Genomic DNA, 16,572 nt, shown 5'->3' on the forward strand with positions numbered 1-16,572 from the left:
TACCCAATAGCTTAGTTGTCAAAGAATAAAGGTTTATGTTCTTTATAGATGCTGTTCAGCTTAATGCAACTAAGTAGCTCCTCATTATCTATGTGTGTCCAATTCTTTGAGGTTTGGGGTTTTTTTTCCAATTTTTTCCAATTCAAAATTCCAATGCAAAATTTAAAGCCTCAGTGGTGCTTTGTGGCAGTAATTTCAGGAGTTAACAATGAGGTGTACATTTTATTTGATCAGGTTTTGGGGTTTGTGGGTTTGTTTGGGCTTTTTTTTTTTTTTTTTGACCTTTACTTTCATTGAAGAAGTTCTTGTCCCTATACGAAGAGATAAAGTGGAAGGTATCCTGTCAATCATTAGGCAGCCCTAGCTTTTTTAGCCTTCCTACCATGTGGAAGTCTTTCCAGATTCCTAGTAGTTTTCCGTATCCTCTTGTGCCTTTGGTGTGTGGGGGTTTTTTAATACCTTTTAAAAACAGCAGGAGCTGTTCCAAATGGTTTCCTACTGCTTACTGATATAGTGGCGATACAACCTTTTGAGTATTATTTTTTTCTGCTGTTACACACTGCATAAAGGTTTGCATTGAGGATACACAGTTGCTCTTAGGGTTTTTTTCTTTGCTGGTTACAGTTAATTTAGAACACAGCTATATGTATGATTCTTTTCATTATGCATTTAATCTGCTTTACTGTTGCCAATTCACCTTTTTCTTATGACTCAGTGAAGCTCTTCAAAATTTTGTTCTGGTTTTTACTCTACTTATTTTGTATTCCCTTCAAATTTTCCTCTCATACTTCTCTTCCCAGTTCATTAATACGTACATTAAATAAACTAATCCTTCTGCAGGTCCTTGGGGCAGCCAACTACTAATCATTTGACATGATGAAAAGTAACCATTTGTTCCAATTATTTATTTTTATTAGCCACTTTCTATAGCCCATGATAGCACTCATTTCCTTAACAGCTTCTTGTGAATTGCTCTGCCAAAAACTTTTCAAAAGTCAATATAAATCGTATCTCTTTGCTTTCCATTTTCCACCCTACTGGCAACCTAGCAAATGCTACTTGATTTGGGAAGTAGGACTGACCTTGCCCAGTCTAGTTGATTACATTCTATAACTACCGGGATCTTTCAAGCCAGGCATCAAATATCTTCTTACAGACTCCCAAACCAGCAAAATGCGTGGTCAGCTTTAAATGCCTACGTAGCCCTGCTGATGTCAATGACACCTCAAACTGAGAGCGCAGGCTTCTGTATTTTGATGACTTTGAGCTCATACAGGAGTGCTGACAAAGTTACCTGCTTCTTTAAAAAGACTTGCGTATCTAGGTACAGATGTGTATAAAGTTATTTTTCTTTGCTTTCTTACTGTTTCTAATGAAGTTTTTTTATCATTTGTTTTATGTTATTCGTTGGGGAAGTTCTTAGACAAAATGTGTCTTTAAAATGCATTAATTCCCATATTTTAGAATCTCTTTTTTTAAAACAAAAAACAAAGGGCCACAAAGAACTATGAAGTCAAATAAGTCTTTCATTTCTCCCCACGAGAGCTAATGAATGGCATCCATCAGCCCCTGTTTGAATAATCCCTGTAAGAGAGCTCTATTTCAGTAGAAAGCTGCTTTGCGTAAGCACCCAGGTGTTCTGCCATGCACAGAGGGCTCCTGGTCTAACAGCTGATGTCTGCAGCTCCTTGAAAAAGTTCCTTTATGACTGTTTTTGCATTCTCCAAATCCACCGCTTCTGTATTTTGCTGTCCTTTCTCCCTTGCATTCTGACCTCCCTGTAAGCAAAAGCAAGCAATCTTTAAATCTCTACCTGGTTCTCATCTGAAAAACCCATAGTCAGCAGCACTCCCAAGGTCAGAAATCCCTCCGGTCTTGCTTTGTGATACCCAGCGCATTCACAGTGGAGAAAACCACAAAGAGGAGAGATGAGGCTACCAAAGTAAGAGCAGGCAGAAACTGATGAAGAAGGGTCAAAATAAAAATACTAGCTTTTTTTCCTAATATTGCCCTATAAGTTTGAGAGAAGTCACATTTTCTGATACAGGATTTTACATCATTTGAAATGTCAGATTGAAGAAACTTACACTACTCTTCAGCAAGTCCAGCAATTTACTGAACTCCATCAGTATTCACACTCACAGGGAAGCAGCCCAGAAGATGCCAATGTGATTCTGCCATGTGTCCTGTTATATCCCAAACTCATTTTAATTGGGATAGATGTCACATGAAAACTGGTCTGAAATTTTACAAATTCCAAATAAAGAAAGTTTCAGGGGAAAAAAAATGCCAATTTGTTGTATAACAGAAGTTTTGTTCCAAACATCTTGCGTTTCAAAACTTTCTCCAAATCTGAGCCAGGGTCCCAAGGCTTTGTCCCTTGAGACCGGGAGCAATGTGGCAGTCTGCTTGGCAGCGCTCCCACGTTTAGCTTCGAGGCGGCCAGCTATGCCAGAGGTTTCAGGCAGTCTGCCACAGAGTCTGCGAGTCGAAAGCGCGGCATGCCCCATCAGCGCCCGCAGGGCTCCCGGGCACTATATGCAGAACACAGAGGGAACACGGAGGACCTGGGTTTGGCTCCCAGAAGCTGTGGCTCCTGGGCAGCCCCATGCAGAATCCAGTGAAGCTGGCATTTGTGTCAGCTTTGAGATTGCCTGTATGGAGCCCAAATGAATGTCAGACTCATTTCACAGTGAAGCGTAAGGGTGCACCAGTCGTGTGTGTAGAAAGTTTAAGCTGGGCTTGAGATGAAGCCTAGGTTCAGAAAACTCAAAAATTCCTCACAACTTGAAAACTCATTTATAGGCCCAGCTCTGCTGCCAGTGTTGGCCTGTAGTTGAAGGCCTTCAAAACCCATCAACTTGAACCAGTATTCTTTCATATCATAATAATGTTTAGCTACCAGCATACTGAACCAAGCAATATAATTAGTAACTTATAAACTATAACTAATCAAAAAGTATCTTCATTTGTTTGTCTGTGGCATGCCATTTCTATTGAAACAAATAATAGCTATTTGAAAATTAGGTTTTGATGACTCCTTGAATGGAGTTCCACCAGCCTGTGTTTCGTTTTGTGTAGACATTCACTCGGGTACCAGCGTTTCCTGATCAACCTATAGGTAAAACTCTCCCCAGTAAGCTATTTACCCCAGAAGGATGGCTGTATACCTACAGATGTATGCACAAAATCATATATGCACCCCTGTGGAGGCCTGGAGCCTTGCTGAAGTTGGGAAAGACCTTTCCCACCAAAACCTCTCCTCTACCTTCCACACATCCTGTCATAAGGAGAGTAGAGTCATCTTCACTGACAGTTATTTAAGGGTCTGCAAATTGGAAAATGTTGAAAAAGTCTGTGGGACAACATCCAGTGATGCTCTCAGGAGTTAACAGTACCATTCTTTCTGATTACATATATCGTCTTCTATTACCACATTTCTCTTTCTCTCCAGATATTGTAATTGAGAGTGATTGTTTTGTCAAGTTTCTTGACAGCATCAAAAAACATTCCCTTTTAATTTTGTCTCTCCTTTTTCTACATCACTCTGTTTCTGTACCATCTGCTGAAGAATTTTTGCTTGTCACGTATCACTAACCACTGTTTTTCTCCATTAGGAAAATCTTTGTAGTCTCATGGTGCCCTTAATTTAAATACTCTCTGTGAACTTAGTCACTGCTTCCTCTTGTTTTTTTAGCTTGTTCTGTTTTATTTATTCTGGAGCAATACTGGCAGTAAAAGACAACCAAATATGCTTGCTTTCTCGGTTTGGATAAAAACTCATTGCTTTTAGATATCTTACAGATGCTCCTTTAGTGAAGAAGTCTGAAATTATTAGTAAATTATCAACAGATCACTGCTTTTAAGTATGCACAGTATTAACCATTACCCACAAGAAAGACAGAAAGGAGACAGAAAAAGGCTATGGGGAAGACTGAGGAATGCCAAGCTGTTTTACCAGGAAGAGTAAGGCAGCATGGTTTATTTCACCTAGAAAAATTAAAGCCCTAACTCCATGATCTTTTTCATTCAGCTTAAATGCTTGCTGCTCACAAAAGGAACAGTCCCACTCTCCTTCCCAGGATATCCTGATCGTTATTCCCATCCCTTCCCCTGCACCTGTTTTAGTACTCTTGAGGCTACAAGGCAAACCTGATCTGTTTGAAAATTAACAGTTTGGCTGGGTGAGTTTCCAGCCAGAAGAGTTCATCTGGTCAGTTGACTACCTGCATGCTAGTACCAGCACAAGGATCACTAGGTAGAGTGGTGGCACAGAGCCACTGAAACTGTGATGAAACACTAAGACAAGATATATCTGAAAATAACAGTAGCTTGAGGTGTCCTCTTGTATTGGATAGCAGCAGTGGAAGGAGATGGGGACATCTGAATCCTCCAAAGCGCTGAGTGATCTGAGGCTCATTGCGATCTTTTCTCTCTTCCCTTTCCTACTCTCTGACTGCCTCATCTTTTTAGACTATAAATTTCTAATGTTTTCTGCAGTGCCTAGTATAATGGAGCCCCAGTCTCAGACTCAATCTGGAGTCTTTAAGCACTTTCTGGTACCAACAGCAGCAGCAGTAACATCATTGCAAGTTGTCCCCTTTGACAGTAGTGGAGTGCTAGAGAAGACCCAGGGACAGGCAACTAAACCGCAGAGGATTACAAGAATAAAAGAAGGCTTCAGTATGGAGAAGGGGAGGCTGAGGGGGAGTGTGATCAAAGTTTACAAAATCATCAAGGCCTCAGATAAAGTGAATGCAGAACTGTCGTTCACTAAACCCCTCAACAACAGAACTAGGGACCACTCACTGAAACTGGTAGAACATCAGATAAAAGCACAGATGAAAGAAAATTCTTCTCTGTGTAGTGGCTACACAACTTCTCCAACTCATACCATAGGAAGCTGTGGAGACAGGCAGCATCAACAGGCTCAAAAGGGGATTAGAGAAAGCCTTGAAAAGGTCCACAAGCAAATACCGAAGGAAACAGGAAGGTTGAAGCCTCTCATATTCCTATACAACACTTAGGGATGATACTAGGGCAGACTGCAGAAAGTGGCCCAGTTTGCATTTTCTCCTTAAGTAGCATCCTTTACTGCCATTCCTGGAGGATGATTAATAGATGCACCAGTGGTCTGGGAATATCTCAAGTTCCCTTAAAAAATATTGAAAGTGCTGATTAAAAACAAGGTGATAATTAAACTCCCACTAAGGAAGAAGTATTTTCTCCCCTTCTGCTTTCTTTTTGTACTTAGACTGAGCATCAAATACTCACTACTAAGCCAGTAAACCACATTTAGAGGTACTGTAAGCTTACGTAATTTGTGACATCCTTCATTTGTTTTACATGCAGCAAGATTGCTTTGAGAATGTCTCTTTTTTCCTACGTCACAGTCATTTTTCATCTTGATATATTAAGGCAGTGTTACCCTTGTGTGCATTAAGCAGGTGCTAACTATTAACCCTCATGCAGAGAAAATCTGGGTGCTTTGGTGGCTCCAGAGCAAAGCTTCAGTAGCTCCATTACATCCATGCAGCGGGCATGCAAAATTGGCCTGGTTTCACATGAGTGTTGTCTTTAGATTTTGCTGATCATTTTTTCCAGTTTATCAGATTAAACAAGATTACAGGGCTGTGCTGTATATACTACTGAAACAACAATTTACCCGCTATATGTTGCTCTGTTAATCATCTATTCTTGGAAATTACACTTTTCCGTTTCTGTTTCTCTTATATGTAATTTAGATCTTTCCTCTGGTTAAATTTATGTCTGCTGGCGTGCAGATAGTTAAAATATAGTGGTAAGATCTTTAGTTTCTTACATCATGTATTTAATTTACATCCTGGATACATTATTCAAACAAAGGAATACAACAAAAACATAAACAAAATTATTACTATGAGGCTTTTTGTTGAGCTTGATAATTTGTGTGAATTAATCTTCTGCTATTCTCTTAGCATCTGTATTTAAAATAGATGAGGCATAATCTTCAACACTAGGTTGATAATCAGTACAGGTAGTCTGACACTTCTTCCATTCAATGTTCATTTGTGCCTCTGATTTTGTAAGCTTTTTGCACTTTTTTGTGAGACTGAACTCTTCACATCTTAGTAGTTTATTGCTGGGTCAAGCAACATAGTAAGGACTGAATAGATAAAAATGTAATATTTAAAAGTCTGTCTCAGTCAAATAAGTAATTTGTTGCAGTGTATTATTCCCAATGACACTAGTTTTCCATTAGTAATTTCTTAAGTTGATTTTTGTTTGTAAGAATACATGTCAAAATATATGCAGTTGCAAAACCTTATTCATAATTTTTAAGATACAAGCACATGGTAATTTCTGCACTTGTAGATAAATCTTGTCAAGAAAACAAATTTCAAATTCTGCTGGCTTCAAATTACTTCTTTTCAAATTGATGATCTAATGTAATTTGTCAGTGTTTGCATTGCACCAGTTGAATCCTCCATTCAATATAATAAGGTGATGCTTTAGGTATCTCTTAATTTAACATAAAAAGAGGTTTATGATTGACTGAAATAGCTGACTTTTTAACAAACATGCATTTCTGTGTGTTTGTACACATAGATATATGTGTACACGCATGCACACATTACATGACAAGGCCCAATGACGCACCAGTTAAATACTATTAAGCACTCTATATATCTTAACATTATGTATCGTAACTGCAGGGTATATATACAGGCATTTCACACACTATGAACAATCCTACAGGTCACTTCCAGCTGTGGGGTATCAGGCAATTCAGTTACCAGCATAAACGTTAAGTAGAAACATAGCTAATCCAGAGTGAAGGTAAGTGGTTTTGGTTTGGAGAATAATCTGTTACGAATTCACCATTCAATTCTGTTCCAACAGAGCACTTTTAATTGGATAGTGGTCATTTAAACGATACAATTTAAATCTATGTTCTAATAGTCATGTCATCTGCCCTTTAAAAATTCCTGGCTATTTGATACCAGAAGCTGGAACAGGTCAGCTTTGGCAGGAGTAAAGAACAGAACAAACAAAGGTGTTTTCATTCAGCTCTTTCTTGGCCTTTCTTAAATACACCGTATTGTGGGCTCATGTCTATTTAAACAAAAAACAGATTTGGAAACTATTCCAATGAACAGAGTGACTTTAATCTCTGTTCCTCAGGAGCCTGTCTCTGCTTTACTTTCAATGGCAATAGTGTGAAACATCTGCAATTAGAAAAGGAGTATTGCATAAAAATCTTGTACAGATATTTCCACCATTCTGGCTCAGCATTGTTACCAATCATAATATATTGCCTATTACAGAAGAACTGTAAATATAAACAAAGTAATAGTTTACAGTTCATACACAGTGTAAGTCAGAATAAACCGTCTTTTAAAACTGACATACTTTTAGCCTCATTTGTTTTTAAGGAGGAACTGTATCATGTCAGTTCCCTTTCTTTCCTAAGCTGGATAGCCTCCAAAATGGCATCAGCATTACTATTTCCTATGTACAAAGTCCAATATTAATATCGTACCTGTTTGTCAAAAGGCAGTAATTACTGTTCCTGTAAAAGGTAATGCGCAGACGCTCGGGATCAGAGCAGGGGACAGCTAACTGCTACTTCTAACACCAGCCACAAGGATACGTGGAAGAAAATGCCAGTTGTGGCAGCTTAGTAAGAACTCCCCTGACTTACTGTCACATAGAGGTGTGCACCAGGTGTGTAGTCACGTTGTCCTTGGAATCTGGTCATGACTTTCTGGTCACCATAAAAGGAAGAAAATGTAACTTCAAAAGATGGGATTTGGAATAAACCTGTCATGTCAAGTTTTTCCAAAGCTGAATCAGAACCTTCCTATGAATTCATGGATCACCCCAAATGCATGTGAAAGACTGCGGTGCAGTTGTTTTCATCTTCAAAGCAAAACTGATCCCATTAGGAGTACCAGTCCTACGTGCTACAGTTCATTAGATCTAGAGGTTGTCTGATCAAAGAAGAAAAAGTACTGCGTGTTGGAATATAGAATAGGAAGGATGGCTTGAGGCCAAATTTGGCTAGCCAGGCATATTTCTGATTTACCAAATTTATCACATAGAGGCTGTTGTAAATACTGAGCTAGAAAGTATCACTCTATTTCTTTGAAGGCATAGACATAATTGTGCTTTGATTCTTTCCATCTGAAAGGTTCTTCTCTGGCCAATGGAAGCTTGAATCTACACAGCACTGTGAAAAGGAAACTGGATGGAGAGAAAGATTATGTCTTTGATAAGAGACTGAGATACAGTGTGCGTCAAAACGAAAGTAACTGCCGGTTCAGGGACATTGTAGTCCGGAAAGAAGATGGTTTCACACATATTTTGCTGTCGAGTCAGACTTCAGATAACAATGCACTGACCCCAGAGGTAAGCATGTAGCCATAAAAGCCAAAGAAAGCCATCCTAATGTGTGGGTTATCTTGGAAACACTACACTTGAACTGGATTTTATGTATTTTTTTTCCTAACTGATTTTCTTAGAAAAGAAATATAGAGTTCAGATATATCTAGCTTTTTCACACTTGGGATTCCTGTCAAAAAGAATGCAATAGAAATTAATTTTTAATTTACATGTCTGAAACTGAAAATTAGAAGTAAAGAAAGGAATGGCAGAATCGGTATTTCCAGCATGGATTGTGTGAGTCAGTTTTTCACATGTTGAAGTTACTGATATTACTATCCTTAGGAGAAATCTGGTCCCTTTCATTTTATTAATTTAAACAGTGCTCCAGTTGTTGCATATGGAGAATTTCAGGCTATATCCCGAGACAGTAATTCTAAAAGTACATCTTGATCCCTAATTGCTTTTTCTCTGAATCACTTTATGAGTCCTTATTTATGAAACCTTAACCAATTAGGGGCTCTGTTCTCAGCTGAATTGCTTAGTTGTGCAACATATAGATTATATTGATGAATTCCCTTGTTCCAAACATCATACACTTAAGGTCAGACTTGGACTCGTAGCTTGTACTACTCCAGTACATACATGAGTCGCTGGAAGGGCTGAGAAGCTTTTCCTTCCATTCTCTGTGATCCCAGCATAGTGGACGGCAATACCCTGGTATACCTTTCCCATGTCAGAACAAAAGGGGTGTCAATAAATGCCTGCATCAGGATGCATGTCCTGGAGAGCAGAGAACATGCCTGAGCCCTGTTCCACATGGGCACTACTGGCCTGATGGAAAGGGGCTACCATAGACCAGAGAGGAAGCACCAGGAGCTGCCTCCCGGCCCCAGTTTTGCCTGTCGGAGCATCCTGCAGGCAGAGTTCCGCCACGAGCTGCCCACAGTGTGGCAGATCTCTGCCTTTTTCTGCCCTGCAGACACGCCAGTGCAGCTCTGTCTTACACAGTAACTTCAACATAAGAACGTATGAAATATCAGTTTGAGCACCATCTGAGGGAAAAGTAGATTGTAGCTTTGAGGAACTATTTCATTCAGTAAGAAACTGAGTAACTTTGAAATTAATTACATGTAATGAGCGTCAGATAAAACCACGGTCAGGTATGATGGGCCCTAAATTTGACTCCCCTTCCCAAATGCACACCTACACATGGACATTAATACACAGAATGATACTAAATAGTTAAAACTGATGGTACATACATTTATCACTCCTAGTTTTAAAACTATATAATATTTAAAAGGACTGTCTTGTAAATTAACACAGAACACCAAACACCTGCTTTTAATACCAATTCCTTAAAACACATTCAATTACCTGAAATCCATCATTCCATCCATGTATTAATTACCACTAATTGACCCTGCAGGTAATTTAACTGAAGAGCTCAAGGGCCTGAAAAAGTATAAAATCAAGGCCTTACTATGCTCAGGGTGAACAGACATACCTTTACGTTGCTGGCTGTGCTGTTCCGCATCAGCAGTGTTCAAATGCTCTAACCAGTGAATTAATTCAGGTTCTTCAGGTCAGCCAAGCCAATCCGTTTCATTCTTTGAAAACTTCCAATATGCTGGGAACCCACCTCTGTGGAAGAATAAATGATAAGCATATAACAGTTCTTTTCTTGCATCACCAGTATAGACTATTTCTAGAACCTTTACTGAAGCTTACTCAAAAATACATTTTAGAAAACCACATTACTGACCAGGATCTGGATGGTCAGGAATTAATCAAGGTAATGAGTTCTCCACACTGAGATTGTCTGTTTAAAACTCATCCAGGCTGAAAGCAATTGAAAGCTCTTGCCCTCCAAAGGCTGCTTGCTGGCAAACATGAAACAACTTCTTTGGCCTCGCTCCAGGCTGCTGCCCATGATCATTCACACCACAAAACCCAGCACCTCCAATATTGGCAATTCCACATCCTTGCTGGCAATTACAGCTAAAAATCCAAGGAACTGAAAGGACTATGTTGAATGCCTTGTTCCTGCAGTTTGTCACCCATAGCCATAGGTGAGACAAACTGACAGAGTATTTTAGGGACATTTACAACTTTGTCAGTTTTGATGCCTTTTATCACCAGTGAATAGAAAGTACAAATATGAAATTCCTACAGAATGAAGAAAGTGTGTTTCACTTTGTCAAAAGAAATGCTGACTTTGAGCTTTATTAAACATTCAGTAAATTATGTTTGCCAAATAGTAAATGATTAATTTATTCAGAACAGGTCTACTTGGTGTGGTTAAAATAGTGGTCTGGTTATTCTCAGCCATCTATGTTAGGAAAAAACCAAAAGGTGTGCGCTGCCTGCCATCATTACAAAATTAAGTTTATACAAAATCACTCTCACCCCTAAACAGCCCTTTGTGCTTTATCTTAATCTTCAGATAAAATTTAATAGTTTCGTTCAACCATTGGCCTCTGCTATTTATGCCAATTTAATTAACATAACAAAGAACTTATTTATACCAAAAAGAAACACTTGAGAAGTCTACCTGAATCTTCATCCTATGTTTTTTGGTAGCCACATCACACCTGTGGGTTTATGCAGGCGATTTTGGCATGAAATGTGCTGATGCGCCTTCCAGCACCATTTGCACTGATTGAACTTGGCTGAGTGCCACTGTACTAATGGAGGTTTTTCTACAAAAATGTTCAGGGCACTATAGAAATTCTTTCTTATGTTTTACAAGACCTTATAAAACTTCCAAGCCAGTGTCACTAAACAGCACAGCTTGTTTTTATTCCAGTGGCTTAGGCTTGCTACTTTTAAAATTCATTTTAAAAATAGATAGGTAAAATATTTCATCATTGTAAATTCCATTAGGGCGTTTTCTCTCATGGGTCCTTTGCTGCTTCTGAAATTTGTTCTCCAATGCTGCTGCTGCTGTTTTAACTCAGAACATTTCAAGGATCCAAATTCTGTTTTAAATTTAAGATTAAATGGATCCATCCACTGGTTTTACTTTATACTATTAATGGAGCTAGGAATTAATATTACTCTGAAATAAAAGCAAAACATTCCCTAAACAGCTAATGTTTCCATTGAGGACCTATACAACTACTTCAAGTACACTTCTTATACAAAAGAACCAGGTTTCAAATTTCCAGCCGTGAGAATTACAGGGTTTGAAGTTCTGCCAGGCGCATTTTGGAGCACTGGGTTGCTTTCAGTTTTTCCACTTACAACTTTTCCTAACTTAAAGAGAAAAAAAAAAAAAAAAAAAGGCAGGTACAAGTTTACTGCTATCTGTACTTTTGCTCTCATACAAAGATAAACTGTGGGTCTTGGCCAGTTCTGCCTGAAGCCAGCCTTATAGGTTCCCAAGTCCGTCCTTTATCAAACAGAATCTGCTTGCACAAAGTCAGTAAGTAACAAAAAGCACATTTATGTAAAAATGGGCAAGTGTGGAAGACATTCTAAGAACAACTGAATGGCTTTAAAATTCTGTTTTACTGTAATTAATATTTACAGATTATTTACCTTTAAGAATATCAACAGAGATTCAGAGAAGTTACCTTTTTAAACTACTATTTCTATTTATATGAACAAGTGACTTCTGTTCAAGACACTTTGTGTAATTACTGTGATCAATTCCCAGCTCTCTGACTTCCCCAGAATGTAAGCAATATTAAAAGCAAAGGGCACCAAATGCCTTTTAAAATTTCCTACATCCAGTGAAAGGCATTAAAATAAGCTCTTAGAAGTTTAATGAAGTTTTAAAACATTTTATGTGTATTTTGCAATATAAGGTGTCCTGTTAAAGAACGAACCAGCTTATTTTCTTGACAGGATTAGAAAAATAAGCAACTTTGGAGCAAGTGATAATTTTATTATATATTTGGGTTTCAATAAAACAGTAAGTGAAGCATTAGGCCTGTTCTAAATTTGTAATTTGATTATCATGAGCTAAATAACTGGCCCATTCTGTTTTGTAAATGCTTCCTCAGAAATTTTAGTCAAACGCACTGGAATAGAAATACTGTCCCCACAACTGAAAATTAACTAAAAGACCATGAAAAAGCTAATTTAAAAAAGCATGGAACTGGAGAATACTGCAGTGGAGCCCTGCAAATAGTAATATTAGATCTGGTCCACTAGAGAAAGTAAAATTTAATTGGACAAATGCCACAGTTGTACCAAAATGAGGGAAGGTTTAAGGGTTGTGGAAGAGAGAAAAAGAGTATGGAATCTGACAAAGAACTGTAACTAAGGACACATAGTATCTCTGTATTTGCAAACGGAATTCACTACTGCATTAAATGGAAATTTGTGCTCTGAACCAAAATTATATTTACTTTACAGTACTGCAGTTTAATACAGTTCTGCAGCCCTACAGACAAAGCATCTTTTTAATTTTTATTTTATTGTTAGTAGCTTTTCTATAAGCGTATAAACACCTGTAGAGAAATACCCATACCCAGATAATCAATGAGGAAAGGCGTGACACCAAGACATTTGGAAGCAACAGTGGACAGCGGGTTGGCTACAACTGTGCTGAGTGACAAGGTGACCAAGTGAATTTTGGTCTGCACCAGCAAAAGAATCATTGCATAGAACAAGGGAGTGAGAATTGACTTGGCTGGCACTGGTGTATTCCAATGAGCCTCTGAGTACCTTTGGATGACAAAGTTAGTTCACAAATATTAAAAAAAAAAAATAGCTCTTTGGAGCCTGACAACACCGATACATTATCGTTTCATGGTTTCTGATACTGTTTTATTTTGCTAGAAACCAGTGGAGCAGTGGAACTAAATTTCCACTCCTGCTCAAAAATAATATCTGAAATACTGTCAAAGCCTTCCCATTTTCAACCATAGCTGAGAAATCGATTCCTAATAACGGACTTTTAATGTCACCCTCTTCAAAACATTGGAAAAACAGTGATAGCAGAATCTTGTTTTTTCCTACAAGTAGTATAACCTCTGCTTAAAAGTTTGGTGTGCTTTTCGATGGCTTTAGCCATCCAAATCAGTGAGGGATAAGATAAAAAAGAGACAGGTTTGTCATGGTAATGATGCGTTTGAAGGGTAGCAGTGGTAACATGAAAGAGTAGGTACATATGCAGATATCACTGGAGAAAGGGGAATGGTAAAGAAACTTGCAGAATGGAGTATTACACCATGGCATCATATTTAAAGCAACACTCCTCATATTGTATAAAAAAGTTTGACTGGTATTCCCTGATATTATTTATACATCCTCCCTAAGAAAAAGCAGATTTTGAGAACATTTAAAATAAACTAAGAGGACAATCTTGTATCCCCATGGAACTAAGAAAATCAAAATACTGTATCTTTTTCTTATTCTAACATCCACCACCTTCAGAAGTTTCTTTTTTAACTTTGAACAGAGGCTTTAGGGGTTTATTTCCATTGTTTCCCGTTTACAAAATGTGCAGGTTTGCTATGTTTTTACCGAGGACAGAGACAGCCTCTGAGACTCTGAGAATGAACAGTACTCCTAAAATCACTGATGACATTTTTGTACCTGCAGAAGAATTTCAAATATACTTCCAAATTCTGCTGCTTTTAATTACTTCACTTCCACCCGCTGTCACATACTCTGTATTACAGGCATTCTGAAGTGCACTTGTAAAAGTGAAGCATCGAAAAGTTCACCACCTGCTTTCTCATGTCTTGGTCTCAGCAGCCAGTAACAACCATTTTTTATGCAAACACATATGGAAAACACACAGGTAGTGTTGCACTGCATGGTTTGAATATGCAAGCTCAAGCCTGGTCTCACAAACCACAGGATTTCAAATAAAAGGCTACCTAGAATGGTATAAACAAAACTTCTGTTCTGTATTTAGGGACACTTCTTAAATAGGGCACTTCAGAGATCTGAAGAATTTTTGGAAACAGAAAGTAGTGAACGAAAACAATCACAAGCTAAAAATCTTGGGTTTCTCTCATGTCAAAACCATATTTAATCCCCCAGCCACATTTTGCTTTTACCTAAATTTACACTAACAGCAAATCTTTCAGTACAAAAGAGAAAAATGTGACTCAACAGAACCCTGTCTATAGGAAATACTTTGACACATGAGTATGTTTAAGCATGGGAGGTGTCACACCAGATGAAATCACAGCCCTTGAAGTGAGGAACAAATCACTAAAGAGAAGAGGGGAAGCTGAAACGGCTGAAATGAATTACAGCTTACAATCTACACTGAATTGTGACCAAACAAGAAGTTACCCATCAGGAATTAATAATATTTCCTTTTAAAAATTATTAGGGAAACGATTCTCTGCTCGGGTGAAGGGCCATTTTCTTATAATACCAGCAGCTCAATTCTATACAGATTTTGATTAGGTTTGATTTATGGTGCAATTAATAGTTTGATCCAGTTGTAAATCAGAGGCAAAATGTCTCTTTCAAGTGGCTTTTTTGCTTTAACATTTGTAGACTTTAACGATATCACTGAGCATAGAAAAATGAATAATATGTTTGTCATGTTGATGTATATGATGTCCTCTTGTCCTGCTTTGCTGTGGTTGAAGTCATATAAACCAAAGTAGTTGAAGAACTGAAAACTGGGGTTTGTAGATTTTGCTTACAATCTGTTGAGGTTAATAGGCTGTTGTTGTGATAACTGTGTTACTGAGGATGCAGTGATGTACACTGAATATACACGATGAAAATAAAAAAGTGATATTTGAAATTATTAAATTGAAACCAAAAATCATATGCTGGCTAGAATTGCCCATAGAACAGCCGACTCCTAAAAACCTTTTGAATTAGTAAGCATCCACAAAGCACTTCCAAATATAAAATATTTTGTAAACTCTCAGTGTTACCATTCTAAGTATATTAAAATTATATAAATACATATAATTGATGTAAGTATTAATAGTGCCCAAAATTTAAGTCTCTCAAAATCAATAAGGTTTGTAAAACTAGGGAAATGATATTGCAACGGCATGCATGTCGAATTGTTTACTTTTCTTTATCCACAGATCATGAAGGAAGTTCGGAGAGCATTGTGCAATGCATCAGCTGATGACAGTAAACTCTTACTTCTCAGCGCAGTGGGAAGTGTATTCTGTAGTGGCCTAGATTACTCATATTTAATTGGCAGGTTATCCAATGACAGAAGAAAGGAAAGCACTAGGATTGCAGAAGCTATAAGGTGACCCAAGCTTACCTATGATCTCTAAATTATGAAATGCAGTGTGTGATTATAAAGATATTTATCAGGTCCAAAAATGTTGTATATTTAAGTGTTGATTGCATTCTAATTACAGTCCTACAAATTTATTTAGTAAGAAGAACCTTGGACCTTTCCTTACTAGAAAAGAAAGCACATTTATTCCAATGCTAATATCCATAGGGATTTATTTTATTCCAGTTCTCTGTATTTAATATTTCAAATCATTCCTCCAAATTCAAATACAACTTTGTTGTTCTTTTTCCAAATTAGCTATTGTCATGTTCTACAGTGGTTCCTGAAAAGCAGATATTTTACTTGTTTTAATGTTCATCATTTTAATGAATTTCAGTACAAATGGGAATCCATGGCTTACTCATATTCTGTTGAAATAGCAGTCTGCCACTGTATTTCAGAACTTTATTAGAAGGGTCTCCACTCTTTTTCTTAAATTTAAATTACTTAATATATATGTAAATGTAGTTTTATTTTCATAACTAAAATGTGACTTTCCTTGTATATATCACATTATCTTAATAGAAATCCAGGGTTTATGACATGCAGTCTACAAATCAATCTGCACAATACATCACCAAATATTTCCATTATCCACAAGGTATACTTTATACATATTTGGCAGATTTTCCAGTATAAATCAACATTACCCCATTAAAGCCAATGGTATTTCACCGGTGTACCAGGAGAGGGTTTGGTCCCTTCCCCCCCCAATTCCTAAAAATAAGTATTCTTCTTCTGAGAGCTTTAAAATTTTATGTAACAATTCTATGAACAAATATTACAGAATTTGTTTTACAACAGATCAATATTTTTTCTATATTAATATAACATAAGATCAGCTCTACTTATTACATTATTTGTATTAATCACCAATTATCTTTGTTACAACTACTGCAGATCAGTTTGGATTCTCAGTTTAATACTTCTGAAATTCTCAAAGTAGCAATTATTTTGAAAGAATTTAAAATGCACCT

General features: G+C 37.5%; 1 protein-coding gene and 1 long non-coding RNA gene across 5 annotated transcripts in view; one reads left to right on the forward strand and one right to left on the reverse strand.

Annotated features, from left to right (window-relative positions):
• Positions 1 to 16,572, forward strand: part of CDYL2 (chromodomain Y like 2) — a 62,038-nt gene that overhangs the window by 33,937 nt on the left and 11,529 nt on the right. For all 3 annotated transcript variants that reach the window (XM_055726622.1, XM_055726621.1, XM_027802951.2), the window contains exons 3-4: positions 8,174 to 8,391; positions 15,390 to 15,562. In XM_055726622.1, coding sequence (XP_055582597.1) covers positions 8,174 to 8,391; positions 15,390 to 15,562 — 391 coding nt within the window. The remainder of the gene's footprint in view (positions 1 to 8,173; positions 8,392 to 15,389; positions 15,563 to 16,572) is intronic.
• LOC114015436 (uncharacterized) overlaps positions 1 to 16,572 on the reverse strand; it is a 95,989-nt gene that overhangs the window by 28,878 nt on the left and 50,539 nt on the right. For both annotated transcript variants that reach the window (XR_003559353.2, XR_003559354.2), the window contains one exon: positions 9,875 to 10,011. This is a non-coding gene — a long non-coding RNA (uncharacterized LOC114015436). The remainder of the gene's footprint in view (positions 1 to 9,874; positions 10,012 to 16,572) is intronic.

This window comes from Falco cherrug, chromosome 14 (genome assembly GCF_023634085.1).
Source record: "Falco cherrug isolate bFalChe1 chromosome 14, bFalChe1.pri, whole genome shotgun sequence".
NCBI classification, from domain to species: domain Eukaryota; kingdom Metazoa; phylum Chordata; class Aves; order Falconiformes; family Falconidae; genus Falco; species Falco cherrug.